Below are 17,387 nucleotides of genomic sequence, written 5' to 3'. Positions count from 1 at the left end.
CAAACGTACGCGACCATACCTTGCGTGTTCGTGTTATTTTGTCAATGGTGGAATTTGAATCATGTTGACCGACAACTAAATCAGTCAACATACTTATCAACATCATCATGATTGATGTGGAGTTGCAACACGACAGTAGCAACAAACAGCAAAGGGCACAAGTGCTCAGGCCCAACTTGTTTACTGCCTAAATGGGCTGCAGAAGAAATTATACTGGAATGACATTTACAGTCACATATATATATATACACACACACACACACACACACAGTATACATAAATATGGCCAATATAAAATAGAGTGGTGATCTATTTTTCAGTCATAGCGCTTAGCCCTCGGAAAGCAGGTGAGAAATAGATATTATTTCTTATTATTATTTAAGGGCAGCACATTGAAACAGCGGTTACCAACTCTGCTTCTCAGTGGCAAAGTGGCCACCATCTTTGTGGGATTTTCTCAAAAACATGGAGTGAGCACTTCAAATGCCTCTAAAATCCTCCATAACAAATACAGTAAATTCACAAAAAAAACAACTGCCTGCTGAAGTATGTGACCTATTCTACTGCTCTTCTCCCCAATAATATTCAGTTTGCACAAGTTGAGTTTTTCAGGCAAGAGTTGGCGTTTGAAAGCTCACGGTCATTTTGACCCGTTGACATCTCCGAATTTTGACCTGCACGAGCAATTGTCGGTCGGAAAATCTTGTCAACCAATCGGAGGGGGGAGAGGTTCCCGGAGCAGAAGACAAAATGGGTCGAGAAAAACTTTGAGAAAAAAATGAAGTTAGACTGTTTTACTCTAATTTGAAGGTGCTTTTTTTGTCCAGATTTTCCGTTGGTGATATGACGAAAAACCTTTACCCATAAAGGCCATTTTGGGGCCAATACAAAAAAAAAAAAAAATCCTGTCCAAAAGTGGCCAATCTAACCAGACTTGGCATTTTGACACACTGTCATTATTTGAAAATGTTGTCACATTGCTAATGTCAGAATTTGAATGACAATAGTCCAATTGTCCTTCCTTTTGTCATTGTGCCATTGCTAAAACCTTGTGCCCACGGGGATTGTGTGTATATATCCCTGCATACACTGCCCGTAAAAATGTGTGAAACTGTCTTCTTGATTTGTTTTGACAGTGGACATCACTCTGTCAACACCAATGGGACAGAAGTGGAATAGCAACAAGCCCAAACCTAGTGTGAGCATTTGTGTGCCGACTTTCTGTCAGATGTAATTAACTCACGCAGTGGAAAGACTTCTTCAAATCACATGTCGGAAATTGTGTCTGCCCAGCACGACTTCTTCTCGATAAACGCAGCATTGACGACAACTTCTACCATTGCTAAATCACACCGTTTATGTGCCATTAACCCCAGCACTCAATAGCACTATAATACCGTGTGAGAAACGGGCTAATATTTAAATGTCGCACTTTAACATTTTCTAATCTATTTAACAACAATCAAACCACTGTTTGGCAAATTGCCTTGACTAGAGGGCCTTTCCTTGGCCCATTATCTTGGCAACTTTGCAACAACGTAATTCAACAATCAAGACTACATGTCCTCAGGGCACCCTCGATTAATAAAGTAAACTTTTTCACCGTAATAAATGTTTATCAGAAAAGACCATCATCCCTTCTAAGGAAATAGGCCATTGAGTTCTCGGTCTCCCTCGAACAAAATCAGATTGAAAGACAGTCTAGGGACACATGCCAAAGTATGCATATAATCACTAAAGACACAATGAATCATATTTATGTTCCTTTATGTTTTTGCTTCTGATAGTATCAGGAGCATGACAGCGACGTATTTCTCTAATGGCTCTGTAACGTGCGCATGTAAAAGCAAACCATTTATGTTTAAGATTGGCAACATTACACAGCATTGAGCGAACGCAATAAGAGCGAACGCAATAACTGTTATTCCCAACCAATTTAACTGGACCATCTGTATGATGTCATTTTAAGTCGCCCACTGGAACGATAGCGATAAAGTCGGTAGCCGCGTCGCCTCTTTTATACGAGTTTAGAAAGAAATTAGCTTTAACTTTAATGACTTCTAATAATAACGTGGGATAACTGCCGATAGTTTGTGGCAACTTCAAACGGCTTGGTCTCCCTCTACTGGCAGATGCTCACCCAGTGAAAAATACCTTGATGAAATATTCTCATTATCATTTTTTTAAAGAATGCATTCATACAAATCAAGGCCCCTACCATCAAAGACCCCCAAGCTGAATACCCAACTATTACATGTAAGGAATTATAGTAGCTATGAACATAACACCTGCATCATTCGTCTCAGGCAGAATGTGCATTGCTGTCAATGTGGTCCACATTTTTGGATTTCTGGCATCAAAGAGCACCAAATACCAACTGAATTATCCAATTACGCACCATCTGAACAAATCTTTGTCAAAATTAGTCAAGCCACATATTTTTCATACTATTCAACAGCCGCCTCGGTGAACTCCGTGAGGAGGTTTGCACAGCAAAACTCACGATAGTTTTCAAGACATCGCTTATGACCAAATGAAAAATAATGTGCCTTTCAAGGGAATCCAATTCAGCGTATTGGTTTTCACTTGTGTGCGTGGGTGTGTGTGTGTGTGTGCCCCTTTTGAACCAATAGATGAGGAAACAAAAGCGCAGTTAATCCTGACACAAGGTACATAATATGCTCCTGATTGTGTTTTATTCAAGAACCAAATCACAATTCCCGACTCGCCACTGACTGCCTGTTTAAAGACAAGTTAATTTCCCTATTTCTAAGACAATTCAGTCGCTATTTTCTAGTCATGCACTTTTTCTGTGCAAGTACATTACTTGCAGACACCAATACATGATTAATGCCATCGCACCCAACAATTGTAATGAAAATATGATTTATTTTCATCCAATAAACACAAACGTTTCACTCATATTACACATTTTAAAGGAACATCTTGTCATTGCTGACATTTTAATTAACTTACAACTGCATATTATTCCAACATTCTTGCTGCACATTTTACTGAAATATAGCCGGTAAAAGGCATTGCAGTTACGTGGTGTCTGAGTCTGAACACTGATGGACAAAAAAAGAATGTATACAGGCGATGAGACGCAAAAGAATGTTGTATTGTCCTGTTTAAGTGAAACTTGATCATCTCTTGTCAGTCTTCAAGTATTTATTTAGATGATAAATATTCACATAAAACAAAAAAAGATTTGTGGATGTAAAGTGCATGCCAAAGTATCGTACTGGAAGCATCACTGGAGAAGATAAATAGTGAAGTACTGTATTTTCCTCACTATAGGGCGCACCAAAAAGTCTTTCATTTTAGTAAAAGCTCACCGAGCACCTTGAAATCCGGTGCGCCTTGTGGTCATTACGGTAATATGTCGACCCAAAGATGGCTCTTTGCTGGAGACATGCTTACAATGTTATAACTTGCTGTTGGTTCAGTGAACTGTCGCTGCTTTATGAAATAAGTTTTTGTTGCGGCTCCAAAAAAAAGGAGAGCTGTGGTGTTGTTTTTTTAAAACAGTCTCAACAAATGCAGGTACGTCTTTGTCCGTCTTCGTGCCTTCTCTTCTTCAGTTCGACTCGAAGAGGCGTTCAAGACCACCTCCGAAAAACGTAAACTAACAATTACTTCAATGAAACTACGAAAATTGAAAACAATACATCAAAACTGAAAAGCAAGCGAGGATATCACAAAATAAATTCTATAGCCCCCCCCCTACAGAATTTATATTGTGATTTCATCATTTGTGAATACACAACAAAGGAATATATAACTACGACTGACATCTGATCGTTCTGTTGGAGCTAGATCAAGGAAATGCCAATGAGTTTTTCGGAAGCGGTCATGATCGCCTCTCGGGTTGAACGATAGAAGAGAAGGCATGAAGACGGATAAAGATGCACCTGTATTTGTTGAAAAAAGGAGAGGTGTGGTTTTATTTTATTTTTAAACGCAGACTTTATTAATGGCTTTCACAGTCTCAAAAAATACAGGTACTGTACGTCTTTGTCCGTCTCCATGCCTTCTCTTCTTCCGTTCCACTCGAGAGGCGTCCATGGCCGCCTCCGAAAACGGAAATTAATGATGACTTCAATGAAACTACGAAGAAAATCAAGCGAGGAAATCACAAAGTTGAACGGACGCCTTTCGAGTTGAATGGAAGGAGCGTAGCACCATCTAATGGAGGCATTGTAGATTGCGCCTTATAATGTGATGCGTCCAATGTATGAAAAAAAAAATACAAAATAGCCATTCATTGAAGGTGCGCCTCATAATCTGGTGTGCCTTTGAGTGCGGAAAATACGGTAAGTCCTTTTTTTCACTTAGAACTCTCATTTTGGGCATTTGACAAAATAGCAGCACCATTTTTGATCATGGACAAGAAATTTTTGAAAACAACATTGCTGTTACTGAAATCTGACCACATCTGGTGATACCAAATAAAATAGATGCACTACCCACATGTGCAAATGCAATTTACCAGTATGAGTTGGTTTTCAGGTCTAAATGTAAGGACCAAACACGTACTGTTCACGTATTGTAGAAATACTTGTATTCCTGTGTACATAGTACAAATGTTGATGGATTTGTACAGGAAGTAAAGTAATTCAACAACACACAATGTCATAAGGAGTGTGTCAAGGGACATCAATGACCCAGATGGTCCATTTCAACAGCAGGAACTCCATCATGGAACTTGGAACATAGCAGTGAAATAAGAAGACCCTGCTGGGATTTGTAATACTTTAGAGAAGTCTAGAAGCCTTTGGGGCATAGTGGAACTAAGTGAAAGTACCAAGACCTTCCTGGAAGTGGAAATGCATGAAGAGTTGACATGTGTTAATTAATGCACACCCCCGCCAAAAATAACCCACAAAAAAGAACACAAAGGAGACTTGAGCCCCCTGTCTCCTTATCTTAAGTCAACAGTCTCAAACTTGGGCCTTAAACTGGACAGCGATTTCAAACTTGATCGGCAAATTGGTGCCATTGTTAAATCCAGCTTCTTTCACCTTAGACAGCTGGCCAAAATAAAACATCTCCTCTCTCATGAACACTTTGAGACAGTAATTCATGCCTTTGTCACATCCCGGCTCGATTACTGCAATGCCCTTTACTTTGGAGTCAGCCAGTCCTCCATTAAGCGCCTTCAGCTGGTCCAGAATGCCGTTGCTCGCCTCTTGACTGGTACTCGTAAGAGGGAGCACATAACTCCTACTCTGGCATCCCTTCACTGGCTCCCCATTCATTTTAGAGTTATTCTCAAGATCCTCTTATTTGTTTTCAAATCCCTGAATAATCTCGCGCCACCTTACCTCTCTGAGCTCATCCGCCCCTACACGCCTGCCCGGCGCCTCAGGTCTGCGGACCAGACATTATTAGAAGTACCAAGAACTAAACTGAGGCTCAGAGGGGATCGAGCCTTTTCTGTTGCTGGTCCCTCTCTCTGGAATGACCTCCCACTGAACATTCGCCAAGCCTCCTCGCTGCCCATCTTCAAAACTCACTTGTATTCTTTGGCATTCGACTCAGCATGACTTAGATTTGTTCTTGGTTTTACTGTTAGGTGCTTTCTACCGTCTTTATTACCGATTTGTTTTACTGTTTATTGTATATGTTAAATTGCTCCATGTACAGCACTTTGTATGCAGCGATGGCTGTTTGAAAGTGCTCGAGAAATACAGTTGAGTTGAGTTGAGTTGAGAATGAACGGCTGAAACTCTTCCAGCCTACACTAGTCTGTCATGAAGTATCTATTTGGAAGAGCGCTTAGAATCTAAAATGAAGGATTCTAATCAGAGCAGAACGCAGTGTATATATTCTGTGTGTGGGCCAGCGGAGAAGGCTTGGCACATGAATGCTGCAGGCTAGCATGCAAAGGCACACTGGATGGATAAGGTGGGGAAAAAAAAATGTCCACTTTTCTCAGCTGACTTGTGTGATAACAACTAAATCAAAACTGCACAATGAGCTTTTTACATTTAAAAATACATCGGAGCCCCTTATTTGCTTTGAAAAATAAACATGATCAATGTCTATGTGCTATGCCTTTAGATGGGCATGAGTGAGTGGTCGAGCTACTCTATTATTCTGGGTAGGAACTGGGCCTGCTAGTAGTGTCCTAAAACAGCAATCAGTTGAAAGGGGAAGCACACAAAAGGCAGCCCAGCCAACATTTGAATGGCTTTTCAGTGAGCACTATGACCATGTGACTGCACAGGCCAGGCCCTCGGGTTATCTCTGTCCCTGCAAGTCTCGGTCCATTCATCCTCAAGGACTTGCATGACACTTAGCTACAGTAAGTGTAGACTCCTTGTCTCCTAATCATATTGGTCAGCTTGGTCGGTCATGTAATCTAACATTCATTCAGGTAAATAAGTATTTGGACATTGAGGGTCAAATTCACAAAAAAAAATGTTGCTTTTGTACGGAACTACAGCAATACCAAAATAAATGTATCTCAAATGACCTACAAAAACTGGAGTGTGATATTAAAAGACTAAAACGAAGAACATTTTCGCTAAAATTGTAGTTAGATTTATAAACGTCTGTGGTCGTTTTCGATAATTTTACCAAATTTTTTTATGACAATTTTAATTGAGCATATACCGTATTGGCCCGAACTTGACTCCCCAGGCCAAAGCGAACCCCTGTCACGAAGAATAAAAATAAAAATAGCGGTAGCACGAAGAAGAAAAATAAAAAATTGTGGTAAGAAAGAAAAGAGAAGAAAATAATAGAAGAGATAACAGAAAATGGAGAAACGTCACGACAATCTGGAGAAAAGTGGGTCGAAGATCGGCGAGGTTAACCGGCAGCTGAGGAGAAGTTATGGTGTAAACTTCAAGATGCTTTTTCTCTCAAATATATTGTTATAATCATTTGTTTCAGATGTACTGTAATTATTTTCTGTATCAAAATTAATTTGGTGTTCAAAAAGTATTTTTTCAAACTTGAGTCTTGAAAAAGAGGGGGTCGTCTTATAATCAGGGCCATCTTATATTCGGGCCGATACGGTATTTAAATTTTTGTTTTAGCTATTTTTGGTAGTTTTGGTTAACTATAATGCCCATGGAAATGACAAATTGTGACTTTAAAAAGTGTTGTCTTTGAGTGACACATGCCATGTTCAAGAAAAAGATTGTTTTTAAATTACATTTGATTCAACAAAAACACATCTTCATTACAATTACAAGACATTATGGCATGATCATGTATCGGTACTCCGTGCCGATAAGTACTGATATGCAAGTACTTTTACTCAAACACAATCTGAAAAAGTGGCATTGCTGCATTCTGAGCCATTTACACCTTTGGTAATTATTTGTGTGATGAATAGAAACTTTCCACATAAAAGAGGAGAGGTCCATATTTAGTCGACAAATAACCAAGTCTGACTGATGTGCCACACACAAGAGGACATGAATGAGCCTGAGATACGGACAAACATAAAGAGGGGGTTTCTTCCACTGTGTTACTAAAGCATTCTCCACTGCTTCCTCTAGCTCCAACTTCCTGAATGCCATGAACACACTCACACATGGTTCATTTCCTGCCTCACATTCCTGCTCGACACTGGCTACATTCAGTCAACGCATTGTGGGAAAGGTACACAACGGCATCGGGAATAGAGATCAGCTTTTACGTGTCTGACCATTTGGATTAACCCTCATGTCAACATGACCTTCAGAAACTTGACTAAAGCTCATGTATCAGTCTCAAAAGCTTCATGAGTCAACTGGGGGGAAAAAAAAAAAAACAAACATGTTTCTGAAGGTATCTTCATAATGATTATGCATAAAAACCCTTTTTTGTTGTTTTATAGTGCTTAAGTTATTTTGTCACTTGTGCGACATCAACAATGTCAATGAAAGTGGCAAAGAAGCAAAGCAAACGACTTGACATTACAGATTGCATTTACATGTGATAGAAATTCTACAATTGTGACAAAATGCCAGGATTATTTCTATTTTCATTCATTTTCGAAATCCAAACATATTGAGGATCGTCCAGTGTCCACTGGAGAGCTTTCACTGTTTTTGGTGGAGCACATCTTTTTTTTTTTTTTTTTAATCACTAAAACTACCACAATACAAAAAAAAGCCCATCACTGCCAGAGTCACGTCTCTCATGACCAAGATCTCCTAATTAACTGAAATCCTCATTCCCTTACTCACTCTACAATGACCCAGTACAATTATTCCAGTGTTAATTACAAACAGCCTCAAATACAACCCGTCAAAAAATGAACTTTCACTTTGCATTTACTTGCTTCAACTGGTTGGTTTGCGATTCCATTTTTTTTTTTTCTTGTTGTTGCTGGGGGTTTTTCCTCACAAAAACGTGATGGGTTTTCATTATATTTTATTTGAAAACAAAAGCAAATCATTTGTTACCAAAAAAGACTGCTTTTGATTCGAATTAATTGTGTGAAAACTCTCTGCTGCAAGTTCTTTGACTTTTTTTACATACTTTCATGGCAAAATATAAAATTTGAATCACCACGAGTGTTTGCAATGGCACTGACTTGTGTTTATGGGGAAAAAAAGTACAATCCAAGCACAGCATTTTACTGTCTGCCTGATTTTCCACTCAATTCTTCTGAGAGCACATGCATGGAGCGTGTCGACATTGTGACACGGGAACAGTCAGTCCAACTATCATGTGGACACGTGGGAATGACTTTCCCATCCCGCAGCTCGGTGTGACATCATCTTTTGCTCTAGTACGTAAAAAAGAAACATTCTATCATTTCGTCAAACCTGCTCTCCCGAATTCCTGCAAAGGTCCACTCGTTCTCATGTCAGTTTTTTCCTGCCCAACTTTGACAGGACAGACCATAAAAAGCAACCTCAACTTGAGTAGTGTCATTCTGATATCCTTGGCTGGGATAAGTATCTACGTCCTGGGCACAAAACCAAATGGTGTCATTGTGATGTAATCCTTCCTGTTGACTTGTAACACAAACACACATGCAGTGTTTCTCCTCTACACACTGGTTGGACTCTGCTGATACGAAAACTCCACCAGTGTCTGCCAGTTTGCCGCAGACTCAGACAAAGACGACTCTAGTTAGATTTTTTTTTCTTACTTACATCCATACAGCAACAACAATGCAATGGCATTTACACAACATCGAACCAGCAAAACATTTTTCAGTTAATTACTTATTTATATATATATATATATATATATATAGAACTTTTCAGACACAAATGACAAGACTGTCAAAAGAATTCCAGGGAAGCCAAGGTATGACAATCACCATTATTAAAAAAATGTCATGAACAGTATTAAAAAATAAAATGAAATAACAAAGCCGGGTTACCTTTAACCTATGGTGGTGCATGACCTGCATCACGGGACGTCATTAGCAGTCAGCAATTTGCAATTTTAACTTAACTTAACTAGCTGTTGAGATATACTGTAGCTATTTTTTGTTTATTCTCATTCAAAGTTTGCAATTCATCTGAGGCATTGTCAAAGAAAGGGAAGCACGAGGAGCATGATAATAATAATAATAATAATAATATGAGTGATGTTTCTGCTCTTAACATGCCCCAAAAGAGCACCCCTGCCCCCTGTGTCAGGTCTCCTGCTAGGGTAGGCAGTGATTTCATTTTTACAAACTTAGACTTGTCTTCTATCTACCGGTACTTTATTTTTCTGTTTCATTCAGTTTAGGATCTGTTACAACTGGGTTAGTGCGTGCATATGCAGACGTGTACGTGTGTCTATGCTTGCACACATGGTAACGGGTTGATGGATGGATGAATGGTATGTTTTGAATCGTGATTCATTCATATCAACTATGATGATGAAGGATACCAGTAAATCTGGGGACCGTATTATACACAAGTACAGATAAATTATATTTATGTGCCGTATTCTCTGCACAATAAGGCACTTCGGAGTATAAGGCGCATTTTCAATAAATGGCCCAATAAATGAATGGGGGCCGCTTATGGGTTTTAGAGATTTTAAAGCCTTAAAACCATTAATTTTATCAACAAAATTTTACAATTTTTGTTGAAATACCATTTCCCTATTTGCTTACAAAATTGGCACTTTATGCTAAACATGCTAAAGATGAAGTGTATTCAATGTACACACTACTTGAAACTTTCACAGAAAAAACTCCCAAGATTGTTCACCATTCTTTCAAGTGAAAATTTGACATAGGCCTTTGTGCAATTTTGCTTATGCATTCCTGGTGAGCACCAACATGTAACTTCAAAATTGCGGCTCAAAATCAAAACTAAAAAAGGAAACACGTTCCCTGCCATATTTACGATTTGTTCATTACTTGTATTCATAAAATGTGTAAATGTGATAAAAAGCTGTTGATTCTTACCTCATACAGTGATAGTGAAGTCCTAAACCGTTTACAATATATGGGTTATGAATGCATTTTCCGTATAGAATGAAACCGTCACACACTGTACACAGAGCTTTACCAGCGACATCGAGCTTTTTCACGAAATCCAACACAAGCACAGACAATGGTTCCTCTTTACTGGTTCCTACTGGGGACACTGTGCGCTTTCTATCCAACCAGTCCCATCGAAACTTGTTTTTCAGATCCGCATCTGTCTGACGCACTTTAGCTTCGTCGCGAGTCTCGATAACATTCGGCATTTTGTTTAATACAGACTACATACACGAGTAATGTCAATACACTACAAAACCATTCAGAATTTGCGGGAAAGGGGTTTAGGAAGGCGAACACGGATTGGTTGTGATTCTGCATTTGCCGATATAGCGACCAATCACAAGTAAGACATTGGTTTGAGCCCATATACAAAGTAACAACAAACTAACGCTTCGCGAGAAAAAAACGTATTCAGAATGGATGCTTGCAAACTTTATTTGTAAACATTACGAGTCCCGAGTGTGCCGAAGACAAGTAAGTCCGGCAGCCCAGAAATAACACCAGACCCTACCTCCCCCGCATAAATTTTTTTCGACGGATTTGGAACAACATAAAAAAAGGTCCATTTTGACTGGAAAAAAGCGTAATTCCGCCAAAAAGCGAAAAAAATCTCATCCCTGCTAGATGGAGCTATGCTAAAGTGAATACAATACAATACAGCTTTATTTATACAGAGCCTTCACAACCGCGCGTTACAAACATTTAAAATACTAAGTCCAATAAATCAGAATATTGATCCATACGTAGCTGCCTCAGGATGTAGCAAGAAGCACGACACAAAGTCCATAAAAATGCAGGGTTTATTACTTGGCAACCCATGAGAACTGGTCACAAACACAGACAAACATATAACAAGTCCAAATAACATTAAAAAACAATAAATGAAAGACAAAGTTATGAAGACATTTGATTCAACAAAAAGGCACACAAACCACATGGGCTCACATCCACAAGGGGCTAAATATCCTGAGATGTCTTGCTTGTCTCCTTCTTCCTTCATTTAGTTAGTAGTTAACTGTGCTTTTGGTGATCTTCGTTTCATAATGGCTGCGCAGAACTCACAAAGTAGTTGAGTGCGTGCTGGCGAATGCACCTGTCAATGAGTGTCGGGCAGAACCCTTTCACGTTATACAGTAATTGGATGCTGCTAAAAATCACCACTAGACGGCAAAGGAACACGAACAGGGAAACAACTTAATGGGGAATTTAAAGGGACTGTAAAACCATCTATAAGGCGCATCGGATTATAAAGCGCACTGTCGGCTTTTGAGAACATTGAATGCTTTTAGGTGTGCCTTATATATATTTTTACCCAACAGTCCATGATCTACATTTCATAGACTAATCTTGGCTGCACAGCTTTTTTAAAAACTTTTTTTGGTTGAATCTAATTTCATCTTGTATCTGTTGTCATGTCCAAGTAATCTGCCCAGGGCCTTCGGTAATGGCATGTGATACACACACAGCACCTTTCACGTGGGACACAGAGCCAAGAAAAAGGCATGTAAGCCATCTTAGATGGCAATGTGTCAGGGGCTTGGGTTAATATGTTGCAATCACCATTTGATGGAAACCCCCAACAACTATTTGACAGATCAACTTAAAGCGTGCATTGCAGTCTTTCACAGAATTGCAATCCCTACGCTCCAAGCGCACTTTTGGCTAGCAAGAAAGTGTGGTTTAAACAAACCATGACAGCTCATGGACCCACCCAGAGGTGAATAATTGCTTCCGCTGAGACTTCAACAACTTGCCAACACGTTGAGCACTGATTCTCTTTGGAGGGCTGAGAAAAGTGGAACACCGGTGAGTGAATAGACTTCTCAAAGGAATCACAAACATTTGCAGGGTGAGCTCATTCAGACTCTGAAAAGTTGGGAGTCATGATATTCCAGAACTGCAAAGTGATGTCAGGATAGCTCGTGGGAGCACCTGGCATCTCACTTCCATCTGTGATTTCCTGTCTTGCAGTCATTGTGGTCGCACTTGCCCTTTAAAACGTTGCTGGAACACAACCGGTGATTACAAGATGTTTGCAAGAGAGTATTTCGTCCCGGTTATGGGAAAAGGTAATAACATAGCAACATTCTCAACTTGAAATTAAGCATTTGAAGTCTGTGGTTGGTGTCAACTCTGGCTCATTATATTCAATTAAAATACATGGAAGAAAAGTCGAGGAAAGAGAATGTTGTCGCCTTCGCAAATGCAATTCAGTGAGAATGCCAAAAATATTTTGCCTGTTTAACAGGGCAAGTTTTTTTCCTAAGTCCTCAGCGAGAGAAAATATTGTTTAACCAGCAAGTTCATACAATTGCTGACAACGTGTCTGTGTGTGTACAGCTGCATCACGTGCCTCACATGCATGAATTGGCAGTTTTATATTACCCGGCGTGCAAAGCGAGACGACAGACTGCAAATGACAGCACTTGATTGACAGCTTTGGATGTTTTTAGTCATAGTCATAACAGACAATGTTTACACAGGAGCTACATGTCAATGGGCAGCCATGTGACAGTTTCAGTCAGGCGGTTCATCCAGAAGGACCTCTTACGCCACTGCACCAACTACTTCAGTCAGTAGCCTCAAAACACCTGGTGCTCTCTGCAGTTGAGTAAAGACACACCCATGCTACCATCTATGACTAAATCAAAACACTTATTACAAAGGGTGACTAAGGTGTTGTGTTATACCACAAAGCAATGAGTCAACAAACAGCGAAGCTACTTTCAACATGAGCGGTAAAAAGGCTGAGCGCCAACTGTCACAACAAGAAGGCTCTCTGCAGTACTTTTAGGGGGAACCAATTGACAGGATGATCACATGATGCACTAAGTGCCAAGCACAGCACAAAGATAAAACACAACCCCTTTAGTGGATCTCACAAATCTATTCACTGCACTCACACTCGCACATCAATAACTAAATGCATTAACTGCAAAACATGATTGCACGAGTTCATGTTTCTTATTGTTGTAATATGGTTGGATGAAAATCTCCAGTGTGAAAAAAAAAGGTGAAGATGTGGATTAGTTACTTTCTCACCACTCTTTTTTATGCAACACATACCAGCTTTTTGTTTCTGCCTTCATCTTCGCTGGACCTCTTCTTAGATGGTTTATTGGGATCCTCCCCACCACTGGCTTGATCCATTTTGCCTCCAAAGATGTTGTAAGTTCCTTTTTCCAATGACTTGACAGAAACTCCGCCACAACAACAACTAAAGTTGGCAAACTTCCCTCGTGAGCTCTTGTCAACACGTCACTTCGCAACACTTTCCAGGGTGAGCTTTTTCCATATCCATTCGGTTAGAAAAAAAAATACCAAAAAAACAATTAAATAAGTGGAAGTGTTGCAAAAAAATAGTATCCGAGTGGATGGGGTGTCGCTTCGAGATGAAGAGGTGTGGTATCCGTTCAGCACTAATTCCTCTTTGTCGCTCTCTGAAATAACATTAAAGCATTATGCATATATTTTTTTCAACAGAATGTCAAAGACGATACTTTAAAACAAATACAAATCCTGCAAAACCAGTTTCCCTAGATAGTCTGTCTGGTTAATATTGAAAGTACACCGAAATTCAGTGAGGGCAGAATGCACTGGAAAATACGACAAATGGTTTGAAACACGTCGTTATTTTAATGTGTTAGAACTGATAACGTCACCATGTATTTCTATTATTAACAAAACCAACTTTAAAGCGTTTCAGTTAGCTATAAGATAGTAACAACCACACTATTTCCAATAAGACGACTAGAAAGACGCTATACTTGTTTTTAGCGTTGACGACCGAGACTATCAGCCACGTGGCCTCACACTGATTGATCCGAATCAATATCAATAGTAACAATAGTCGGGAAAAAATCACCGTTGTTCTCTCTGGAATACTTTGCAAAGCTGTAGCTCTAGCCACGTAAGCGTATTTGGAACTTCGTCGCCACTAGAAGGTCAACTGATTGGTCGCTAATACTACACGTGAGTGCACAGGATAAAAACAATAAATTACAGCATTAAAAATAGGAATACAGTAATGTGTCCATTAAAACTCACAGTATCCCATCCTGGTCAACACTGTCGCAAGCAAGCTTGATTGCCAGGCCCACGCTAGAACCTGCCTACACAAATGTTACTGGTTGGTGGGCTGGGCAAGGAGAAGGATTCTCGACGGCTATTGGTCTGATGTGTTGGCTGTCAAAAGGTTGGCGTGGCGTCGTCGTGTGTCGGGGTCAAAACTGATTTAATAGCAAGTGGATCGCACTCAGTGAAAAGAAGAACGGATCTTGAATTATAAGGAGCCGTGTGATGGGGCTACGTCATACCGGAAAGCGTGCGGGGAATCCTTGATAAACAAACACATCCAGCATGTCCAGCGTTTTAAATTTCTTGCCAAATACACACGCGCGCGCCCACACACGCTTATTGCATCAGTGATTGTGCAACGTGTATTTCAAGATTACCACTGAGTAACGTAACCGTATATCACGAAGGATTGTCTTGTGTGCACATAAAATAAAACGTACTGAGGAGCGGCTGGATTGGTTCATGGCATACTTAAGTGTATGAATAAGTGTATGAATTTGGCCACTGCAAAAGATAAAAACGCTCTTTTTCAAAAGGAGCCATATGTGTGCAATTCTTAGCTGAATTCTTGATATCCTTTTTGATGTACATCAAAACGCCCCAAGGTGCTGCAATTGGAGACAGCCTATTCCTGCACAGGGTGAAATTGGCAAATTTATGGGAGGATTTGTCATGTATATCGTGGGTGTCAAACTCATTTTTGTCACAGGGCACATTTTAGTTAGTTTTAGTTTCTTGGTGGGCCGTTATGACTGAAACGATATAAAGAAGTCAATAATACAGTTTATTATTGCTGTGCTTGGTGGTTGCGCCTTCTCGGCGGCACGCGCGTATGTACTAGCACTGAATTTGATTGCCTGCTTTGTTCAGCGGAAAGGTCGGTGCTGATGGACAGTCTGCGGCCGGATGGATGCATGGCTCGAGGAGCCGACGATGAGAAGAAAGGAGCGTCAGCGCAGAGCGCCGATGCATTTGTGGAATTAGGAGTCGCGGCTTAGAATTGAAGTTGATTTACATGAGACAGGAGAAGAGAGCCAATCTCTTTTTCATTAATGGATGCTACAGCTTCATGTTGCTTTCAAGCTTAGCTTGTAGCAGACGTGTGCACATTTCAGCATGACGTCTTTGATCCACTGTTGAAAAGGACACGTTGACTCGCTCCTCTGTCATCGATAACTGCTTCAGACAACAAAGTGTATGCAGGAAAGTGGTTAAGATTGCACAATTGTCTGTCTTGTATTATTTTGTCATTTTATGTTAACTTTTCTTTTGATGGGGGCGTGGGCACCCGCAGCGGCTCCTCTTGTTTTATGTTGTCTTGAGAGGGAAGAAATTTCATCTGTGCTGTATGTCGCACATACAGCACATTTGACAATAAAGTTGTACTTGACTTATTCAACTATTGTTTAAGTTACTGTAATGAGGGATTTGATAACAAGAAAATGCTTCCAATAGCTCTCTTATTTATTTCATATGAGCATTTTATATTTTGGTCGAAATTTTTGCAAGCATCATGGAAGATGGCAGGTTTGATTTGCTTTTGCGGGCCACATAAAATGATGTGACGGGCCAAATCTGGCCACTGGGCCTTGGGTTTGGCACATGTGATGTATATAAACATTCAAAAGTCAATTTTCATCATCTGTCCAAGAGCGTCCAGTGTTGTGCTTAAATTCTAATGGCTGGTTAAAATGTGAGTTGTTTTTTATACCCCCCCCCCCCAAAAAAAAAAAAACAAGAACTCATAAAAAAATCTGGACATACAGTATATATGTTAATGACAGTGTTCAAATGGCACGTGGGCCAATGCATTTCAGTCCGCCATGGAGTGCAGCAGAATCACATATTAACACGAGTTAAAGTGCTTAACTGGAAGACTGTATGCTGAACGCAACTGTCACCTTTTGAGCAAGCAGAAACATTAGCAAGTTTAAGCAGCAACTTGTGTAAATAATAACTACCCTCAAAATGTTAAGTCAGCACTTATGGCAGTAAACAAACTCAGATTGGATGCGTCATCTCATCTGGTCTGTTTCATAGAATATTTATACTGCATAAGCCTAATTAGTATCATCTGTGTTCTCAGTATCATCTGTGTTATGTCTCATGTCCAGTTTTGAACTGCGAGCGCAAGAGACACTGGTGACACATCCTATTTATATTTTGGGACATCGACTGCACCTTACATTGGCCTCCCTGGTCACTCGCACGGTTTATAATTAAACACAAAGAGCTATTGCGGACTTGGAATATTATATCCCCAGAGGTCATTTGACTGGAATGACTGACCGAGGCCTTGGGAAAATATTTATTTCTCTTCAGACCAAAAACTGTCTGATGTCCTCATTCTGTAATATCTGACTACTTGTGCTCACTATGTAATATCTGGCTACTTGGGAACATGCCTTAGCCTATTAATTCAAGAACGAGAAACATGTACGCTTACTTATGTGTATTGCACGTGGGTGACTATTGCAAAGTGAAACATCTGGGTGTGGCATTTTATGCAACCTTTAATTAAAAGTATGAAGCTACCTCATGATGACAAATATGAAATTGTTAAGAGTTACTTGGAGCATTGTGTTATGTGAATAACCGTCAGCCAGAGCCAAAGACAAGACCTTTTTTATCTGATCACATGTAGGAGCCAGCCTGTTCTGATGAATGTCCATTATGCACATCGCAGTCAGAACTTAATCAAAATGCAAAGTCGCCCATCATGCTTATATTTCTTGCCCAGCATTACAATGTTGTAAAGCCGAGTACACACATATAAATGAGCCCGTTTTGGGCCCGTTTTTAATTAAACTCCGCCAAGGCCCCATTATCCATTATCTCTTAAATATTATCTGCACCAATTATCTGT

General features: G+C 39.9%; 1 protein-coding gene across 4 annotated transcripts in view; it reads right to left on the bottom strand.

The window, feature by feature from the left end:
- Positions 1-13,654, bottom strand: part of diaph2 (diaphanous-related formin 2) — a 397,003-nt gene extending 383,349 nt beyond the window's left edge. For all 4 annotated transcript variants that reach the window (XM_086133318.1, XM_086133344.1, XM_086133327.1 and 1 more), the window contains exon 1: positions 13,511-13,654. In XM_086133318.1, coding sequence (XP_085989444.1) covers positions 13,511-13,594 — 84 coding nt within the window. In that variant the 5' untranslated portion in view covers positions 13,595-13,654. The remainder of the gene's footprint in view (positions 1-13,510) is intronic.
- Between the last annotated feature and the right edge of the window lie 3,733 nt (positions 13,655-17,387).

This window comes from Hippocampus guttulatus, chromosome 2 (assembly GCF_054856545.1).
Source record: "Hippocampus guttulatus isolate MCC_2025c chromosome 2, RoL_Hgut_1.0, whole genome shotgun sequence".
In the NCBI taxonomy this organism is placed as follows: Eukaryota; Metazoa; Chordata; class Actinopteri; order Syngnathiformes; family Syngnathidae; genus Hippocampus; species Hippocampus guttulatus.
This window is presented reverse-complemented; position numbering and strand designations above follow the sequence as displayed.